This window comes from Lynx canadensis, chromosome B4, assembly GCF_007474595.2.
Source record: "Lynx canadensis isolate LIC74 chromosome B4, mLynCan4.pri.v2, whole genome shotgun sequence".
In the NCBI taxonomy this organism is placed as follows: Eukaryota; Metazoa; Chordata; class Mammalia; order Carnivora; family Felidae; genus Lynx; species Lynx canadensis.
The window spans coordinates 81,447,369-81,467,736 of NC_044309.1; the positions used below are offsets into that span (position 1 = coordinate 81,447,369).

Below are 20,368 nucleotides of genomic sequence, written 5' to 3' on the forward strand. Positions count from 1 at the left end.
GATCATGTGAAACCTGTTTATTCTTAGAATGACCTGATCCATAAGAGTCTTATATTATAAAAGATTGTGTATAGCAACAATAAAGTCGTCACTTGGGCCATCAGCCCAGGGGACCCTCCTGTTCCCAAACTTTCTCTTCTCTTTTTTTTTCTTGCATTCCCCTACCCTCAGGACCCTGACCTCGGTGATTGTCGCGCCGGTCGCGACAAGTGGCGCCCGAACAGGGACCTGAGACAACAAGGAGGAAAGTGAAAGCGGACCGCACGGCGTCTAATTCAGGTAGGGGAACTGTGCCAGCAGCACAGACGACGGGAGTAAAACCATGGGACAGAAACAGTCTATGGAACAGGGATATTTTATAACTGCCTTGCAGGCTCTTATGAAGGAGAAGGGAATTAAGGTTTCTCAGTCAGCCCTTAGGGAATTTTTTTGACATAGTGCATGATTATTGCCCATGGTTTCCAGACGGGGGTACAGTTGATTTAAAGGATTGGCAGCGAGTTGGTCAGGAACTTAAAAATCAAATGAAGATTCGTGGAGCTGCAGTTCTAGGGACTTTGTGGTCTACTTGGACCTGTATTAAGGAGGTCCTTGATCCGCAAGATTCTATTGAAATAGTTTCTCTTAGCTCGGAAGCAGCCCAACCCTTAGTGACTTCAGATGCTCCTGTCCCTCCAGAAACTACTTTCAATGCCCTTTTGGGACAGTCACGGGTGCCTTCACCTTTACCTCCTCTCCCCCTCCTAGAACAGTTATCTGTGCAAGATCCAGAAAATAATGATGACTCTCCTTTTGGGGATCAGGGAGATGATGGGCCATATTTGGAAGATCAGAGGAAGCCTGCCTTCTTGGCCTTCTGGTCCAGAAGATACCTTTAAAACGACCTTCTCTTCAGGCACCAGATAGAGGCTTACCTCGGCTGGCTTTCCCTATTACTCAGAATCAACAGTCCACTGAACCTTACCCCGTTATGGGAGCTACTCCTTTGCAGCGGACTCTGTATCAAGCAACACAGTATGGGGAAGACACCTCTGCTTTTCACGCTTACCCTGTTATTCAGCAGGGGGGACAGAGAGTGTACTCCGCCCTAAGTTTTAAATTGCTGAAAGATTTGAAATCCTCTACAGCCCAGTATGGTCCAACAGCTCCCTTTACCCTGTCTATGCTTGATAATTTGAGCAGGGAGGCATTATGCCCAGGAGATTGGAAGGTCATTGCTCAGGCTTGTTTGAGTGTGGGAGATAACCTCTTGTGGAAAGCAGAATTTGCAGAGAATGCTGAAAAATAGGCTATGTATAATAAAAGAACACACCAGTGGATTTTAACATGCTCACAGGTACAGGACAATATTATGATGTGGGCCTCCAGCTGAATTATCCTGAAATTGCATATAATCAAATTAATACCTGTGCCATTGCAGCTTGGAAAAAACTCCCCTCCACAGGGGGCAGAACTGAGGAATTGTCTAAAATTAGGCAAGGGCCAGATGAGAAGTACCAGAATTTCGTTGGGCGCCTTTTGACTGCAGTCAGTCGTATCGTTACTGATGGGGAGGCAGGTACCATTATTGTAAAACAACTGGCTTATGAAAATGCTAATTCTGCATGTCAGGCAGCCATTCGTCCTTGGAAAAATCAGGGTACCTTGGAGGATTATGTCAGACTATGTGCTGAGATTGGACCATCTTATATTCAGGGCATTACTTTGGCAGCCGCCTTAAAGGGAATAGACCCCTTACAGGTGCATGCCCAACTTCAGGGTAAAAACGTAAGAACTAATCCAAGGAAGTTGGGTGGAATAGTGTGTTTCAAATGTGGCCAAAAGGGCCATATGAAGGCCCAATGTCATAGTACAGAAATAATTCCAACCACCCCCGGTTTGCCAAGTGGCCCTAACATTAATAATAAGCCGGCAATTATTTGTCCCAGATGTAGACGGGGGTATCACTGGGTCAATGAGTGCCGCTCTAAAACTGATTGTAATGGCAAACCTCTTCAGGGAAACTGGAAGCGGGGCCAGCCACAGGCCCCTCAAACAATTGAGGCAATGTTCCCACAGGCACCTTCCCACCCATTGTGTCCAACACTGGAGACCTCCCAGGTATTAGCCAACTACACCACGGTACCCCCGCCAGTGCAGGACTAGATCTTACCCCAGCTCAGTCCATTTACCTAGAAGGAGGACAGCCCCCTAAAGCCATCTCCACAGGGATGGGGGCCTCTACCCAGGAATACTTGGGGGTTATTATTGGGAAGATCCAGCTGGACTCTTAAGGGATTGGTGATCTATCCTGGAGTTATTGATGAAGATTACACTGGAGAAATAAAAATTTTGGCCAGCTTAACTATGGGAACTTTGGTGCTTGAGCCCAAGACTCCCATAGCACAATTGATCTTGATACCCCAGATATCCTCCAATAATAAGGCTGTTAAACCTTATCGGGGAAATCAAGGGTTCGGCTCCACAGATCTTTACTGGGCTAAAGTGATCTCTGTAGGAAAGCCCATGCTTACATTGCATATCCAAGGAGTCCCGTTTGAGGGACTAGTGGATACAGGTGCAGATGTCTCAGTTATTGTTCAAAAAAATTGGCCTGTCACATGGCCTACTCAAGTGACTAATATTCTAATTAAAGGTGTTGGTTATGCCTCTGCTCCGTTGCAAGGCTCTGATTATTTACATTGGAGACTGCCTGATGGTATGACTGGAACTTTTCAGCCTTTTGTTTTGAATATAGATCTTAATCTCTGGGGCAGGGACATATTAACCACTATGAATTTGACTCTGGAGACTAAGGCAGTCCCGATTCAAAAACAGACTAATCTTGCTATGCACCTTATGAAGGAAATGGGCTATATTGAGGGGAAAGGCTTAGGGAAGGAGTTGCAGGGGAATCCTGAGCCATATGTCCCCGAGCCTAAAAGAGACCATTTCGGATTGGGTTTTTCCTAGGGCCATTGGAAACTCCCCACGCTACGCCTCTCCAGTGGATGACTTCCACTCCAGTGTGGGTTGACCAATGGCCCTTACCTATTGTTAAGAGGGAGGCTGCTATTCACCTCATAGAGGAACTGCAATTAGGTCATTTAGTTCCCTCCACCAGTCCCTGGAACACCCCAAGCTTTGTGATTAGAAAAAAGTCAAATAAATGGAGGTTGGTGCAAGATTTGAGAGCAATTAATGCTGTCATGAAGCCCATGGGGGCTTTGCAACCTGGCCTCCCTTCCGCATCGGCCATTCCTTTACAATATCAATTGCTAGTTTTGGACTTAAAAGATTGTTTTTTTACCATTCCGTTGGCCCCTGGTGACGGAGAACATTTTGCATTCTCCCTGCCTTCCACTAACTTACAGGAACCTGCTAAGCGGTATCAGTGGAAGGTCTTACCGCAAGGCATGGCTAACAGTCCGACTTTATGTCAAGAGTTTGTGGCCAGAGCAATTACCCCTTTTAGACAGAGTTTTCCCCATGTATATTGTATCCATTATATGGATGACTTACTTTTGGCTGCTGAAACTGAGGAATTATTACAGGAGGCTTTTATTTCTCTTCAAAGATGCTTTAAAGCATATAATTTGATTGTTGCCCCTGAGAAAGTTCAAAGGGAAGCACCTTTTGAATACCTAGGGTATCTCATCTCAAAATCAACTGTGCGACCTCAGAAAGTATCAATTAGAACCAGACATTTGACTACTTTAAATGATTTTCAGAAATTATTAGGAGATATAAACTGGATTAGAAATACACTAGGGGTCACCACAGAACAATTACTGCCTTTGTTTAATATTCTAAAAGGAGATAGTTCTCCAGTGTCACCGCGAAGTCTCACTCAAGAAGCTAAAGAAGCGGGGCGCCTGGGTGGCGCAGTCGGTTAAGCGTCCGACCTCAGCCAGGTCACGATCTCGCGGTCCGGGAGTTCGAGCCCCGCGTCAGGCTCTGGGCTGATGGCTCAGAGCCTGGAGCCTGTTTCCGATTCTGTGTCTCCCTCTCTCTCTGCCCCTCCCCCGTTCATGCTCTGTCTCGCTCTGTCCCAAAAAAAATAAATAAAAAACGTTGAAAAAAAAATTAAAAAAAAAAAAAAAAAAAAAGAAGCTAAAGAAGCTATAAGACATATAGAACAGGCCATTCAGCAGGCCCAAGTCACTAGAATTGACCCTTCTCAGCCTTTGTATCTAATAATATTAAAACCTCAGGTCATCCCCTTTGCAATTCTGTGGCAATCTCATGGTCCACTTGAATGGCTACATTTAGCCTTACACTCTCTGCATGTCATTAATCCTTTGCTATCTATGGTTTGTCTTCTCATCATTAGAGGAAGATCCCGAGCTGTTCAGCTCTTTGGACACGATCCAGAATTTATTGCTTGTGCCTTTCTGACACAGAAGCTGGTGGACGCTGCTTTTGCCCAGTCCATCGAATGGCAACTTGCCTTGGCTAATTTTACAGGTCAAATTAAATTTCATTTACCTTCTGATTCTTTAATACAAGGTTTCAGTCTTATAGATATTTTGCCCTATAATCCTATTGTTTGTCAGCCGATTGAAGATGCTACTTCCATTTTTGTGGATGCTAGTAAAGAAGGTAAAATTGCAGTATATTATGTCACTTCCCAACATAAAAATTTGATCACTTTAAATTATACGACTAAATCTGTCCAAAGGGCTGAGCTTTATGCTGTACAGGTAGCCCTAAAAACTTATCCAGAATCTATAAAGGTCTATTCTGACAGTCAATACATTGTCAAAGCCGTGTTGCAACTTCCCACTGCCTTTATACTGACAGCAGATGAGGAACTTTATCATCTATTTCATGCTATACAAAAACTTCTTAATTCACGGCACAGTCCAATTTGTATTTCCCACATTCGAGCTCACCCAGCTGCCTGGTCCCCTAGTTGCTGGGAATCGGATAGCCGATGCAGCAACCCATTTATTGCAAGTTCTGCCCATTACCACTCCTTTGGAAACAGCCAAAAGGAGTCATGATAATTTTCATCAGAATGCGGCAGCCCTTCGACGAGAATTCAAAATATCTCGTGAAGCGGCCAGACAAATTGTTAAACAATGCATCTGTCCACAATTCTTCCCACAGCCGGTCTATGCCATTAATCCCCGAGGTCTTCGGCCCAATGACTTGTGGCAAATGGACGTCACCCAATATTTACCTTTTGGGAAATTGCAATATATACATGTGTCTGTAGATACTTGCTCAGGCTATATACATGCTTCAGCCCACTCAGGAGAAGCATTTGTTGATGTTAAAAATCACCTATTTTCTGCCTTTGCAGCAATGGGCAAACCTCATAAAATAAAAACTGACAATGGTAGTGCTTATACTTCTAAATCTTTTACAGAATTTTGCCACCGATTCCAAACTGAGCATACAACTGGCATTGCTTATAATTCCACAGGACAAGCTATTGTTGAGCGAGCTCATCTGACTCTAAAACAGTATCTGCAAAAACTTAAAGAGGGGGAGATATTAAAGGGAAAGATAAAGTATTCCCCACATGTATATCTCACTCTTGTGTTGTATGTTTTAAATTTTTTAAATGTCAATGAAGCAGGGATGACTGCCACAGAGCGTCGCTGGGGAAAGAGTCAAGAACCTCTCTTGATGGCAAGATGGAAAAATATGCCGGAAGGCATTTGGCGAGGCCCAGACCCAGTCCTTCGAAAAGGGTGAGGGTATGCTTGTGTTTCTGCACAGGATGAGGAAGCACCACGCTGGGTCCCGCTTCGGCTCCTCAGAGACATTATGGTTGCGCCGAAAAATGGCCAAATTGACAGTGACGGAGCTCCCCCAGAAACGGCAACGGTGGAGTCATAAGGCGGGTACACCCACCTGGGGACAGATAAAGAACCTGCTGACCCAAGCCACTGATGTAGTGATAGCCTCAGGTAGAGAGGTAACAGCCAGACATGTCTTCTTGGCATGCCTGTGCATTCTAACTACAACCGGGGAGTCTGCTTTCTATTGGGCATACATGGTAGGTCCTCCTACAGTACAACCTGTAACATGGAGAGACCCCACACCCAAAGTATACACCAATCTCACCTTTATGGGAGGGGAAGATGCAGGGTTTTTGCCCACTGTGTCGGCCTCTATAAATTGGACGGCACTCTCTGCAGGAGTACCCATCTGCCTGCAAAGGGAGTCTACGCCGTACAAACTTGCTTATGGGTGTTTGGGTACGAAACCAGTAGGGCGGTCTATTACTTATACTATGTGGCAAAATGACAAGCGTCTTTCTGAACGGGTACCCCGCTCCGTTGCCGCTTATTGGCAAAAGAGAGAATTATTAGGAGAATGGATGTTTTTTGGACCGCGTGATCCTCCTCAGAATCTTCCTATATGTCCCTCAGCTGGTCAAGGCCTTACTGGGGACTCACCTTGGGGTATATGTGCCCAGTCCTCTTCTTTGAGGATGACTCCTAAAGACATAAACTATACCATTACAGATTATTCCTGAAAGGCCCGGCTAGCTCAGTCGGTAGACCATGAGACTCTTGATTCCAGGGTCGTGGATCCACCTCCTAGCGAGGTACAGGTACACCATAAGATTATCCCACAAACAATTTTGCAATCCCCTGAAGGAAGAATTCATTCTGATCTTTGGAAATTATATGCTACCTTTGATAAAATATATACTAATGACAGCTTTAGTTTTCCAGAATATTATGTTTCTCCAGTTCTGCAATTGTGTGCCTGTGTTCCTCCACCCTACTATCTGATTGTTGGAGATGGGACCATTACTCCAGTGAAAGAAGATGGTCATCAGTTATACCGGCTGACGTGTCCTGCTTGTGTTTTGACCAAATGTCTACCAGTAGATGGACCCTCTAGAAGTGGAATGAAGGTTTATCTGGTCTTACAACCTCCCTATTGGATGTGGCCAGTAAATGTTACAGGACCTTGGTATCCTAATTATGGGATGCAATTGGCTTTAGAAATCAGTAAACATCTGCGCAGGACCAAACGGTTTCTTGGACTCTTAATTGCTGGACTCATGGCAGCAGTGACTGTAATTGCCTCTGCAACTGTATCTGTAATATCCTTACATGAAAGTGCCCAAACGGCATCCCATGTAAATGAATTGGCTCATAATGTATCCAAGGTGTTTGCCACTCAAGAACGAATAGACCTTAAATTGGAAGCCCAATTGGAGGCACTACAAGAAGCACTGATGTATCTTCGTGATCAGTTTGCTGTTTTGTGTACCAGACTTTCTTTAATTTGTCACGATGCATATAAGCATATCTGTGTTACCCCTTAAGAGTATACCAATGTGACATGGGGACAAGTGCGTTGTCATTTACAAGGGGTTTGGCATGATGCTAATACTAGCTTAGACCTCTTACAGCTACAAGAAGAGATAAATGCTGTTGCAAGTAGCTCACTCAGTTTCCCTAACCCTGGAGATCTCGCTGAAACCATACTGCACCAACTTAATGGGTTTAATCCATTTAATATTCTTCAGCATTCCTTTTGGATCTTTATTGGAATTGTTTCCGTAATATCTGTTATACTTGTCTTGCTGTGTTATTTCTGGAGATGGGGTCTTACTGCCTTTACCACACACCAGGCCAGGATGCACATGTTGCAATTACAAACAATAGGGGGACATGTGGGGGGCCGGGCCCCGGTGCCAGGCTGAGACCGGGTTGAGCAACGTTCCCTGTTGACTCAAGCCAACCCGGTGGTTCCCCCTCCCATTCCCCCACTTTCAAGGGCATACAAAAGCCTTGTCAAGGCTGAGAAAGTTAATTCCTGAAGCCTGTGGTCTGCAGGTGTTGGCAGTAATGCTACCTCCCTTTTTCTACCCCGAGTCAGATAGAAACAAACATGGGAATTGTGTTTTGCTAGCAATCTATCAACAAGGTCTTGTGACCCGTTCAGAAAGTTCACAAGGTACACAGAACTAAATGTTTTGGCTGGCAGTGATCATGTGAAACCTGTTTATTCTTAGAATGACCTGATCCATAAGAGTCTTATATTATAAAAGATTGTGTATAGCAACAATAAAGTCGTCACTTGGGCCATCAGCCCAGGGGACCCTCCTGTTCCCAAACTTTCTCTTCTTTTTTTTCTTGCATTCCCCTACCCTCAGGACCCTGACCTCGGTGTCTGTCGCGCCAGTCGCGACAGGACCTCATCAAAATAAAAAGCTTCTGCACAGCAAAGGAAACAATCAGCAAAACTCAAAGGCAACCAACAGAATGGGAGAAGATATTTGCAAATGACATATCAGATAAAGGGTTAGTATCCAAAATCTACAAAGAACTTATCAAACTCAACACCCAAAACAAATTAATCCAGTGAAGAAATGGGCAAAAGACATGAATAGACACTTCTCCAAAGAAGACATCCAGATGGCCAACTAACACATGAAAAAAATGCTCAACATCACTCATCAACAGGGAAATACAAATCAAAACCACAATGAGCTACCACCTTACATCTGTCAGAATGGCTAACATTAACAACTCAGGCAACAACAGATGTTGGTGAGGATGCAGAGAAAGAGGATCTCTTTTGCATTGTTGGTGGCAATGCAAGCTGGTGCAGCCACTCTGGAAAACAGTATGGAGGTTCCTCAAAAAACTAAAAATAGAACTACCCTATGACCCAGCAATTGCACTACTAGGCATTTATCCACAGGATACAGGTGTGCTGTTTCAAAGGGACACATGCACCCCCATGTTTATAGCAGCACTATCAACAATAGCCAAAGTATGGAAAGAGCCCAAATGTCCATCACTGGATGAATGGATAAAGACATGGTATATATATACAATTGAGTATTACTCGGCAATCAAAAAGAATGAAATATTGCCATTTGCAACTACATGGATGGAACTTGAGGGTATTATGCTATGTGAAATTAGTCAGTCAGAGAAAGACTAAAATCATACGACTTAACCCATATGAGGACTTTAAGAGACAAAACAGATGAACATAAGGAAAGGGAAACAAAAAGAATATAAAAACAGGGAAGGGGACAAAACAGAAGAGACTCATAAATATGGAGAACAAACTGAGGGTTCCTGGAGGGGTTGTGGGAGGGGGGATGGGCTAAATGGGTAAGGGGCATTAAGGAATCTACTGAAATCATTGCTTCACTATATACTAACTAATTTGGATGTAAATTTTAAAAAATAAAAATTAAAGTAAAAAAATGAATGAAGGTAATAATTATTTAAAAGAAAATAAGATGTACCTTCATGACTCAGGTATATGCACGAAGACACTCATACGCTTAATTTAAAGAAAATATTACTACTTATAATAACTAATATTAATAAAATTACAATGCTGTTAGAAATATATCAATATTATGAAAATTTTTCAATTCTATCAATTATCTGATAATGTACAAAATATTTTCACAATTTTTTATCATTGTAAAATTTTTTTATGATTGCAAAAATATAAAAGAAGCCAAAACAATTTAAGGTAATTGGAAACAGCATAAGTATCCATACAGTGATATTTTACAATGGTGAAACTTTAGAAGCAGCATACATTTACAATAGTGATAAAAGTTGGTTGAAACTTTCATGTTATTAAAACAGTGGACTAGGGGCGCCTGGGTGGCGCAGTCGGTTAAGCGTCCGACTTCAGCCAGGTCACGATCTCGCGGTCCGTGAGTTCGAGCCCCGCGTCAGGCTCTGGGCTGATGGCTCGGAGCCTGGAGCCTGTTTCAGATTCTGTGTCTCCCTCTCTCTCTGTCCCTCCCCCGTTCATGCTCTGTCTCTCTCTGTCCCAAAATAAATAAACGTTGAAAAAAAAAATTTTTTTTAAAAATAAAAAAAAAATAAAAAAAAACAGTGGACTAATATTAAATAGATTTTAAATGATGCATATCACTGGACACCTGGGTGGCTCAGTCAGTTAAGCATTGGACTCTCAGTTTCAGCTCAGGTCATGATTCCACAGTTTGTGAGTTCGAGCTCCACATCGGGCTCCATGCTGACAGTGCGGAGCATGCTTGGGATTCTCTTTCTCTGTCTGACCCTCCCCCGCTTGCTCTCTCCCTCAAAAATAAACTTTAAAAAATGATGCATATCAATAATTATTGAGATACACCTAGGTTCACATATTTCTAAGAATAAAATAGCTGAGACAATCTGTATATCCCAACACAGAGGTATTTTTAATGTTTGTGCATTTGCAATTATTACACGTGACAAACATGGATATATTTATAAGAAAGAAAATATGGAAGGATATTTTCCAAAATATTAACTTTTGCTACCTCTAATTTGTCTTTATCTTTTTCATTGTGATTTTTTTTATTGTTACATAGTTAATCAAATGTTTTAATATATGATTTGCTCATCTTACAACTATTCAGAAAAGCAGACAGGGAGATCTATCATCTCTTAACTTCCTTACATGATAAGAATTTGTAAAAAGAAACTGGACTAGGTTAAGAGTTAGTGTTGTCCTACCAGTGTCCTAAATGATTCTATTGCTTTTCCTGTCTCCAAAGGCCACGTTCCCACTACTACTGTGTCAGGTATGTTTGTTTGTTTTTTTTACCCTAAGGTCAGATGATACAAGATGATTACACAGATGATTCATTAGTGATTTTTGAATCTGGGTCACCAAGGACTCCGTTTATTAATTTTGTTGCAGATTTGGCAAATAAATATCAAGCTTGAAATTTGAAAATTCTCTCTCAGCAAAATAGTTCAGAACATCAACTCTTCCAAGGCTACTAGGAGTGCCCTTATACCTGCTTTTCTTCTCAATGATTAAAAGCTAAAAAAGACAAATAAAAATAAAAAACTATTTTCTAGGCTTGTGATGGCACTATAGCTATTGTGAGGGAACTGATACAATTGTTTGAAGATAAAAACTCAAGGAAATCATGTATATTCCCAAGCACTATTACTGCAGGAGTGGCCAGATTAGATTCAACCAGTAGTGACCAGAAGTTTCTTGCTGGTTTTCAACATTATATTCGTTTTCAAGTTGTAGCTATAAGAACAGTTGCAGTTAAACAACTTAATAGAAAGAAGCTATGATTAACTTCCAGAGTGTAAGTATTATAAATTCTGTCATTTCAGTTCAATTTTTTTTGAGACTTGGGTCACATTCACCTCTGGTAAATGAATTTCCTGACTGTATAAAATTCAGCAGTGGAAGTTCTAATATGGGTTTTGAACATCATTTTTAGAGTATTTAATCTTGGATAGTGTATAGTCATTGATAGCATTAGTTTAAGCAACAATAAATAAGAGGTCACCTAAGAGTTGCATAATTTGAATGCCATGATGGAAGTGATACATCTCCCAAGCACAAATTCTGGGAACTCAAAATTAAAAACCAATGGCTAAATATGTGCATTCCCAGCAAAACTGGAGACTGGAGACTGAGATGGAATGGGGAAATACAGATCACTGGAGGGAAGATTACTCCAGATAGATAATCCATGTAAAGTGTTTCAGTATATAGCATATAGTAAAGGCTCAATAAATGTAATATACAAGTTATATTATAAAAAAAAAACACGGGGAGAAATAGGATGAGAATGTGAGAGTTTCATTTTAGACTTTTTATGTCTGGAGTGCATTTGGTTATGTGACTAAAGAGCAATCATTTTTAGAGATAAGGAGTTCAAGAAAATACTCAGAGTATGTGTGTTAAGAAGTATTAAGAACTATTTCAACGTAAGAGAGACCAGTGAAAAAAGAAAAAGAAATTAGAAAGCAAAAAGATGACAGGTAAACAAGTAGGTGATATTAAGTTATGAGAGAATGCTGTGAATATTGTGTGGTTGAAAGTACACATTCTACTTAGAAATTTGCTAAACTTTAAAAACAAAAAAAATGTGATAATTTTTGGCATAAATTATTTCATTAGATTCATGAGGACAAAACAGGACTACAGTATATTGATGACTGGAAAATCATTCTGGACAAGGTCATTAAAATAGTTAAAATACATTTATTACTCATTATTAGCCATGTACTTTTTAAGTACCTTATATACTAACATTTAACTTAGTATGTATACATGAAGGAAAATATTATTTCCATTCTGTAGATGATAAAACTGAGTCACAGTGAAAGCAAGCCATGCTTGAAGAATATGTTTAATAGTTCAATCTCAATTTTTTTGTAGTTAGTAATATTAGAAACAGTTTTTCAGAATGTACTCCAACCTTAATTAAACAGTTTGAAAACTGAGAAAAATTGTAAGGATTTTTACATGCCTATATATTTTACACCCAACACCTACATATTATCATTCTATATAATATATTTGTCACCAAAACACTTCCTGTATTCTGTACCACCGTGGAAAATGAGTGCGATTTTACACAGAAAATCATGAGAGTCAGGAAAATCAGTAAGGAAGAACTTGTTTAAAGAAAACACGTATTTTTTAAATTATAATACTGGAGCTCAACATATCTGGTAGTGGATGTGGAGAACCTATACACAGTGAGTCCCAAACTATTTGTGATATATTTGTTCTTTATCACAAGGATCAAACTTGGAAGAAATGCATGATGGTGGTAATGAAAGTTTAAGATTTAGCTTTAGGAATCAGTCTGTGAACAGGGACAAATTGATCTCACAAAGCATTAGCAGTCAAATCTACCTGTAGGGAAAATCAAATCCTAGGTCTAACTAAAATAAGATATAAATTGTGAATAAAATGTAATGATAAGGAAGCACCCACAATATTTTGGAGTGTAATATTGACTTTTCTGATTTTTTTAAATCTCCCGTGAAATTACCAAAAATACACAATTGTGGAACTTAGGATACCAATGTATTGATAATATTTGTATATAAAACTTTTTTTAAGTGCATGTGCTTGTTTGCATAGTTTTTTCTTCCATTAATTACCGCTCTGTGCATATCGAATATATCTGAATTCTAAATGCAGATTGAAGTCAGAAGTCAATGATGAGAAACCACACAGTAACAACTTTTATCCTACTGGGACTAACTGATGATCCACAACTGAAGATTATGATTTTCATCTTTCTATTTCTCACCTACATGTTGAGTATAACTGGGAACCTGATAATCATCTCCCTTACTTTCATAGATTCTCACCTTAAAAATGCTATGTACTTTTTCCTACAAAATTTCTCCTTCTTAGAAATCTCATTTACCTCTGCTTGTATTCCCAGATATTTGTACAACTTATCAACAGGAGACAAGACAATCACATATGACAACTGTGTCACTCAAATGTTTTTTACTGATCTTTTTGGTGTAACAGAATTTTTTCTCCTTGCCACCATGTCCTATGATCGGTATGTGGCCATCTGCAAACCCCTGCATTATGTGACCATCATGAACAACAGGGTCTGTAGAAGACTCATTGTTTGGTGCTGGACAACTGGCTTCTTGGTCATAATCCCACCGCTCAGCCTGGGCCTAAAGCTGGAATTCTGTGACTCTGATGTTATTGACCATTTTTTCTGTGATGTATCCCCCCTCCTAAAGATATCATGCTCAGAAACATGGCTCATAGAGCAGATGGTCATAGTCTGTGCTGTGTTGACCTTTATTATGACCCTTATATGTGTAGTTCTATCTTACATATACATCATCAAGGCCATTCTACAATTCTCTTCTGCCCACCAAAGAAAAAAGGCATTTTCTACATGTTCTTCCCACATGATTGTGGTCTCCATCACCTATGGAAGTTGCATTTTCATCTATGTTAAGCCTTCAGCAAAGGAATTAGTGGCTAGTAACAAGGGTGTGGTAGTCCTCATTACATCCATTGCTCCTATGCTGAACCCCTTCATTTACACCTTGAGAAACAAGCAAGTTAAACAAGCTCTCAAAGACTCAATCAAGAGAATTGCATTATTCTCAAAGAAGTAATGGAATTTGCTAATGTAGAGAAATCATGTTTTCATAAAAAGTATACTCCTTTAGAGTTTTAAGTCATACCTCTCTTGGCAAGGAAACTATTTTAGGAAGCTCTTTTAAAAAGAAACTATAATACATTTCTAAGAAACAAAAGACAGACCTCACATCTTAACAAGACTTTACAAAACTGCAAACAAAATAAGACAAAATAAGCAGAACCAACAAGTCCATTGCATATTTTGGATAGAGTACTTGTGCTTATTGCCTTTTCCAGTTCTAGCTTTCAAGAGTATTTTTGATGCCAGACACCATTTCAGCCCTGGAGATAGAATAGAAAACCTGAAAATTTCTTGCCCCTAATGCCTTACATTTTAGAAGGGATATGTGACCAGTGCATTAAATAAACTATTCACATCACTGTCAACCTAAAATTGACAGGAGGCAATAGTCAAGCCAAAGGGTGTATTTGGGATCAAAAATTTGCAATTCAAGTACACAGATTTGGGCAGCAACCCAAGTAATATCCCGCTAGGCAGAAGTCAGGAGGTTTTAAAACCAAAAAGGGAAGGCTTGTAAAAATTGTCTTCAAAAAATTTTGATTGGTGTTGGCAGCAGAAAACTAATCTTGGCTAAACATAACTGATTGCTAAGGCCATCACTAAGTAAAAATCCATTACTATAGCAAGTTACAAATGTTCTTGCAGAGTCCTTGAAGTATTTAGGGTTTGGCCCTGTTCAGAAGTTCCTGGTTCTACCTGGTGAGCATATGTACATAGCCCACCCGCTTAATGGCCTTTCAGATTCATTTTAAAATGCCTTAACATAAATTACTCCATTTTATTTCACCTGTCACAATTACAAACAACAACAAAAATATCTTTAGGCGAAAAAAAAAAAGGAAGCTATGACAAATGTTTGTATCTTAATGCAGAAGCTGAATTATAACATGTAGGCTCCTACAATTTTGAATCCTGAAAGCAATCACAGACTAACAGGTTAATTTGAACTAAAAGTGCTAACAGTTCTTAAAAGACAAGTAAATTTGTAGGGAAAATGGTTATATATCTGCCTCTGTATTTGTTTCTATACCTTTATCTATAAATATATACGCTGGATCTTGAGATACTAAAATGATAAGGAAGATTGTGAAAACAGGTAAATAACGAAATGTATCTAAACTAGGCACAGAAATGACTACAACTCAAAGGAAACCTATGAAACCAGTACCTTCATCTATATTAAACAATAAGCACGGAAACAGTGGCCATTAATCAGGGCGTGATAGTTCTCATTGCTTCCTGTATTCGGAACTATTTCCTGAACTCCTTCATTTACACCTTGAGAAACAAGCAAGTATAAAACAAAATTATAATGACATTTCAAGGAACTTGATTGTGATACAGATCAAAAATAAATTTGTATTGATGACACATTGAAACAATATTTTGATATACTTGATTACATAAAAATATACCATTAATTTATTTATAATATGGCTACTAGAAAATTCTGAATTCAATATGTGGCTCACATCACATTTCAACTGGAATGCTTCAGATATTTAAGCAGTGCTGGTTAGTAGTGGACTCAGAATTTAAATTCTGTTAATTAGACCCAAAATTCTGTTTTTGATTCAAGGAAGCCTCACCAGAGAAACACTTTCAGCAAAAAGGTATTTTCGAGAAAATAGGTAACTATGTTCCATAAATTTCACTCACAGTTTTTACAAATTAAGGTTAATGGCCTATCTGAAATTGTTTTTTTCAATGGTTTGAGATAGGAAACTATTCTTTTTTTTCCATAAGAATATTAAATAACAATTATTTCTTGAAAAAATTGCCCTTTTCTCCTTGCATTCAGTGACAATTTTGTCATAATCAATCGTTATGTGAGTGAATCTTTTTCAGGTTTCATCATTTTTAACTCCATTGATATGCTTATCTCTGAATCAATAATATAATAATCTGTGTATAGCTTTATAATAAGTTTTCATATTGAGTAGTGTAATTCAAACTGTCTTCTACTTCCTCAAGTTTACCTTGCTCTTATCAACCCTTTGTTTCTCATAAAACTTTACAAACCTTGGCAATTTCTACAATTAAAAAATTCTCTTCAGTGATTTTAAGATTGCTTTCAACCGGTAGGTCAATTTGGGGGAAATTAATATCTTTATAACATTGAGAATTCTAACCCATTAAAATATGGTATAGGCCAGTCCCAATTGTATATTTAATTACTTTCAAAAATACTTCGGTTTTAAGTGTATAGAGGCTTTACACATCATTGACAGAAATATTATTGGCATTTCTGGGGTGCTTGGATGGCTCAGTCAGTTGAGCATCTGACTTCAGCTCAGGTCATGATCCAACAGTTCCTGGGGTCAAGCCCCACATGGGGCTCACACTAACAGTGTGGTGCCTCTTGGGATTCTCTGTCTCTCCTCTCTCCCTGCCCTTCCCCACTCATGTTTTCTCCCTCTCTCAAAAATACATTTACTTAAAAAAAATAACCAAAGGCTAAATTTTTTAAAAAGGAAATATTACTGGTATTTTGATAGATTCATTCCTCAGCGTTTGATAATATGTGGTTATTTTACATGAATTTTTAAATTTTTTATTTTCTAATTGTTGCTAGTATTAGAGATAACTATTGTTTTTGAATATTGATTTTTGTCTACCAACCTTCACAAATTTACCTGTAAGGTCTTTTAAATATGTCAACACATAATCAAATCATATGCAAATAATGACAAGTTACTATATTTATTTTTCTTTTCTTTATTGCCTGTCTAGGCTCCCTAATACAATGATAAATAGCAATAGAGTGAGTGGACATCCTGTCATATTCATCAACTAAACAGAAAAGTTTTCAATATTCAAAATAATACATGTAGGAATAAATTTAAGCAAGGAAGTGAAAGATCTGTACTTGAAAACTATAAAACACTGATGGAAGAAAGTGAAGATGACACAAATAAATGGAAAACTATATCATGCTCATAGATTGGAAAAATTAATATTGTTAAAATGTCCATACTACCCAAAGCAATCTACAGATTAGATGTAATCCCCATTAAAATACCAATGGCATTTTTCAGAACTAGAACCAAGAATCCTAAAATTTGTATGGAACCACAAAAGCCCCCAAGTAGCCAAAGCAATCTTGACAAAAAAAAAGGAAGAAAGAAAGAACAAAGCTGGAGGTATCAAACGCCCTGATTTCAAACTATATTACAAAGTTCTAATAATCAAAATAAGGTGGTACTGACATGAAAACAGACACAAAGATCAATGGAATACAATAGAAAGCCCAGAAATAAACCCACACACATGGTTAATCGATCTATGACAAAGAGGCAAAAATATACTAGGGAAAAGATAGTCTTCATTAAATGGTGTTGGGAAAACTAGAGAGCATGTGCCAAAAAAAAAAAAGAAAAAGAAAAAAGAAACTTGACCACTATCTTACACCAATTCCAAAACTAAATGCAAAATGGATTTAAGACTTAAATGTAAGACGTAAAATCATGCAACTCCTAGAGGAAAACTCCTGATATTGGTCTCAGCAACATTTCTGGGGGGGAGACCAGTCTTCTCAGGCAATAGCAACAAAAACTGAAATAAACAAATGGGATTACATCAAACTAAAAAGCTTCTGCATGGTGAGGGAAAAACCAACAAAACAAAAAGGCAACCTACTGAATGGGAGAAAATATTTGCAAACCATACATCTGATAAGGGGGTAATATCTAAAATATATTAAAAAACTTACACAACTTAATATCAAAAAAAAAAAACCCTGTCAAAAAATGGACAGAGAACTTGAATAGACATTTTTCCAAAGACATACAGATGGCCAAAGACACATGCTCAACTTCACCAATTATCAGGGAAATGCAAACCAAAACCACATGAGATTATTACCTCATACCACTCAGGTTGCCTATCATTATCAAAAAGACAAAAAGTAACAACTGTTTGTGAGAATGTAGAGAAAAGGGAGTTCTTGTACACTGTTGGTGGAAATGTAAATTGGTCCAGCTGCTTTGGAAAACAGTATGCAGGTTCCTCAAAATATTAAAAATACAACTACCACGTGATTCAGCAATTTTCCTTCTGGTTATTTATCTGAAGAAAACAAAACCACCAATTTAAAGAAACAAATACTGCACCTCTATGTTTACTGCAGCATTATTTACAACAGCCAAGACATGGAAGCAAGCTAAGTGTTCATCTATACAATTATTATATACACATATTCACTTAATATATATTATATATATTATAAATAATATCTATAAAGGAATATTAGCCAGCCATGAAAAAGAATGAAATCTTGCCATTTGTGACAACATAGATGGACCTAGAGGGTATTATAAAACAGGAAATAAGAAAGACAGAGGAAGACAAATACTGTATGATTTCACTTATATGTGAAATCTAAAAAACAAAATAAATGGGGTGCCTGGGTGGCTCGATCAGTTAAGCATCCAACTCTTGTTTTGGCTTGGGTCATGATCTTGCAGAGAGGGGAATCAAGCCCTACATTGGATTCCTCACTGAACATGGAGCCTTCTTGGGATTCTCTTTCTCTCTCTCCCTCTGCCCCTCTCCCCCACTCACGTGCTCTTTCTCTCTGTAAAATAAAAATAATAAACAAATAAAAAACAAAATATATGAACAAAAAACCAAAACAGACCAACAGATATAGGAAACTATTGTTTATTATAGGGGCGGGGAGTTGGGTGACAGGTGAAATGGGTGAAGGAAATTAAGAGGTACAAATTTCCAGTAATAAAATAAGTCATGGGAATGTAATGTACAGCATAGGGAATATAGCCAATAATATTGTAATAAATTTGTGTGGTAGCTAGACTTATCATGGGTATCATTTTATATGTGTAAGAATATTGAATCACTATGATATATATCTGAAAATAACAGGATATTGTATGTCAATTATACTTCAATAAAAAAACAAATAACATGTTTTCTAGATCCCCTTCATCAAACAAACTTTGTTTCCGTTCCTACTTTGCTGAGAATACTTAATAACGAATGAGAACTGCAGTTTATCAAATATTTTTCCTGTATTGAGATGACCTTATTTTTCCCTTTTATTCCACTAATGTGGTAGATTATATTTATTTTCAATGGTTAAACCAACCTAAAATTTCTGTAACAAACCTCACATTATGGTTATATGTATCCTTTTCTGTATAATACTCTATTTAACTTGATAATTTATATTTAAGGATTTTTATGATTATTATGAAATAAAATCAACGTGTAATTTAACTTCTTGCAAAATCCCTTCCAATTTTGGCATGAAAGTTATAATGCCCCCATAACCAAGTTGAGCATTATCCTTCCTCTTACTTTTCTCTGTACTGGTTTATAGAAAATCAGTATAATTTTTTCTTTAATTTTTTGGAATAATTTACTACTGAAGCCATTTGGCCCTGAATTTTCTTTGTGAGAATATTACTAATTATGGATTCAATAATTTTGCCTTATATTGGAATATTTATATTTTTTTCCTGTCTCATGTTTTCAGTTCTTTTAACAGAAATTAATAGGTTAATTTTATGTAAACTATTTTATTGGCCTAATGTTCTTTATGGTGTACTTAATTATTCTTTTAATAATTGTTACATCTTATTGATGTTCCTGTTTTTCACTGTCACTTTGGATAATTGCCATTTTTTCTCTTTCCCTTCTTGACTATACCTACAAGAAGTTTATCTTTTTTAAAAAAACCATTTTGTAGGTGTGTTTGTCTTATATTTATTCTCTATATAACTGATCTAAACTATTATTATGTTTCCCTTCTGTTTATTTTGTTTTAGTTTGTTCTTCTTGGGGTCTCTTAAAATGAATGCTTAGGTCACTGGTTTTTCAATATATTAAATTTTCTAAATTATATATTTAAAATAAAATTTCCCTCTAAACAATGCTCTTGCTATATTGCACAAATTTTTTTTTAATTTTTTTTTAACGTTTATTCATTTTTGAGAGACAGAGACAGAGTATAAGCAGTGGCGGTGGGGGGGGGGGGCAGAGAGAGAGGAAGACACAGAATCCGAAGCAGTCTCCAGGCTCTGAGCTGTCAGCACAGAGCCCCTTGCAGGGCTCAAACCCACAAACCGCGAGATCATGACCTGAGCTGAAGTTGGCCGCCTAACCGACTGAGCCACCCAGGCACCCCATATTGCACAAATTTTGATATGTCATATATTATTGTAAGATGAAAGAAAATTTACCATTACAATCCACATCTCAAGAAATTACTAGAGCATATACTAGAAGTTTTTTTTTTTTAAGTGCACAGATTAATACAAGGAAATACTATGAAAAATGAAAAGCAGTAGTGAATGAGCAAACCAGGTGTTTATTGTGATAATAAAGTATACGTATCTTGGGGCACCCGGGTGGCTCAACTTGTTAAGTGTCCAACTCGATTTTGGCTCAAGTCATGATCTCACAGTTCATGAACTCAAGCCCCGCCTCCAGTTCTGT

The 20,368-nt window shown here is 38.1% G+C and overlaps 3 protein-coding genes across 4 annotated transcripts; all 3 read left to right on the plus strand.

Moving 5' to 3' along the window:
• Positions 1–172: 172 nt before the first annotated feature.
• LOC115519335 (endogenous retrovirus group K member 6 Env polyprotein-like) lies at positions 173–7,657 on the plus strand. 2 transcript variants are annotated; one of them, XM_032593987.1, is made up of 3 exons: positions 173–279; positions 4,313–4,446; positions 5,710–7,657. In XM_032593987.1, exon 3 carries the CDS (start codon positions 5,711–5,713, stop codon positions 6,470–6,472), a length of 762 nt encoding a protein of 253 aa, XP_032449878.1. In that variant the 5' UTR covers positions 173–279; positions 4,313–4,446; position 5,710; the 3' UTR covers positions 6,473–7,657. The 2 variants fall into 2 exon arrangements, with proteins under 2 accessions (XP_032449878.1, XP_032449879.1); XM_032593988.1 differs by lacking the exon at positions 4,313–4,446.
• On the plus strand, positions 2,347–2,952 carry LOC115518727 (endogenous retrovirus group K member 7 Pro protein-like). Its single transcript, XM_030322278.1, has one exon. It carries the CDS (start codon positions 2,347–2,349, stop codon positions 2,950–2,952), a length of 606 nt encoding a protein of 201 aa, XP_030178138.1.
• Positions 7,658–12,923: 5,266 nt separating the features above from the next.
• On the plus strand, positions 12,924–13,862 carry LOC115518330 (olfactory receptor 6C2-like). The gene has a single exon (XM_030321775.1). The coding sequence runs from the start codon at positions 12,924–12,926 to the stop codon at positions 13,860–13,862; it is 939 nt and encodes a 312-aa protein (XP_030177635.1).
• Positions 13,863–20,368: the final 6,506 nt, after the last annotated feature.

What these genes read in the sequence shown, in the direction of transcription:
- LOC115518727 (XM_030322278.1), top strand. Translation starts at nt 2,347, where the DNA reads ATGGGAACTTTGGTGCTTGAGCCCAAGACTCCCATAGCACAATTGATC.
- LOC115519335 (XM_032593987.1), top strand. Translation starts at nt 5,711, where the DNA reads ATGAGGAAGCACCACGCTGGGTCCCGCTTCGGCTCCTCAGAGACATTA.
- LOC115518330 (XM_030321775.1), top strand. Translation starts at nt 12,924, where the DNA reads ATGATGAGAAACCACACAGTAACAACTTTTATCCTACTGGGACTAACT.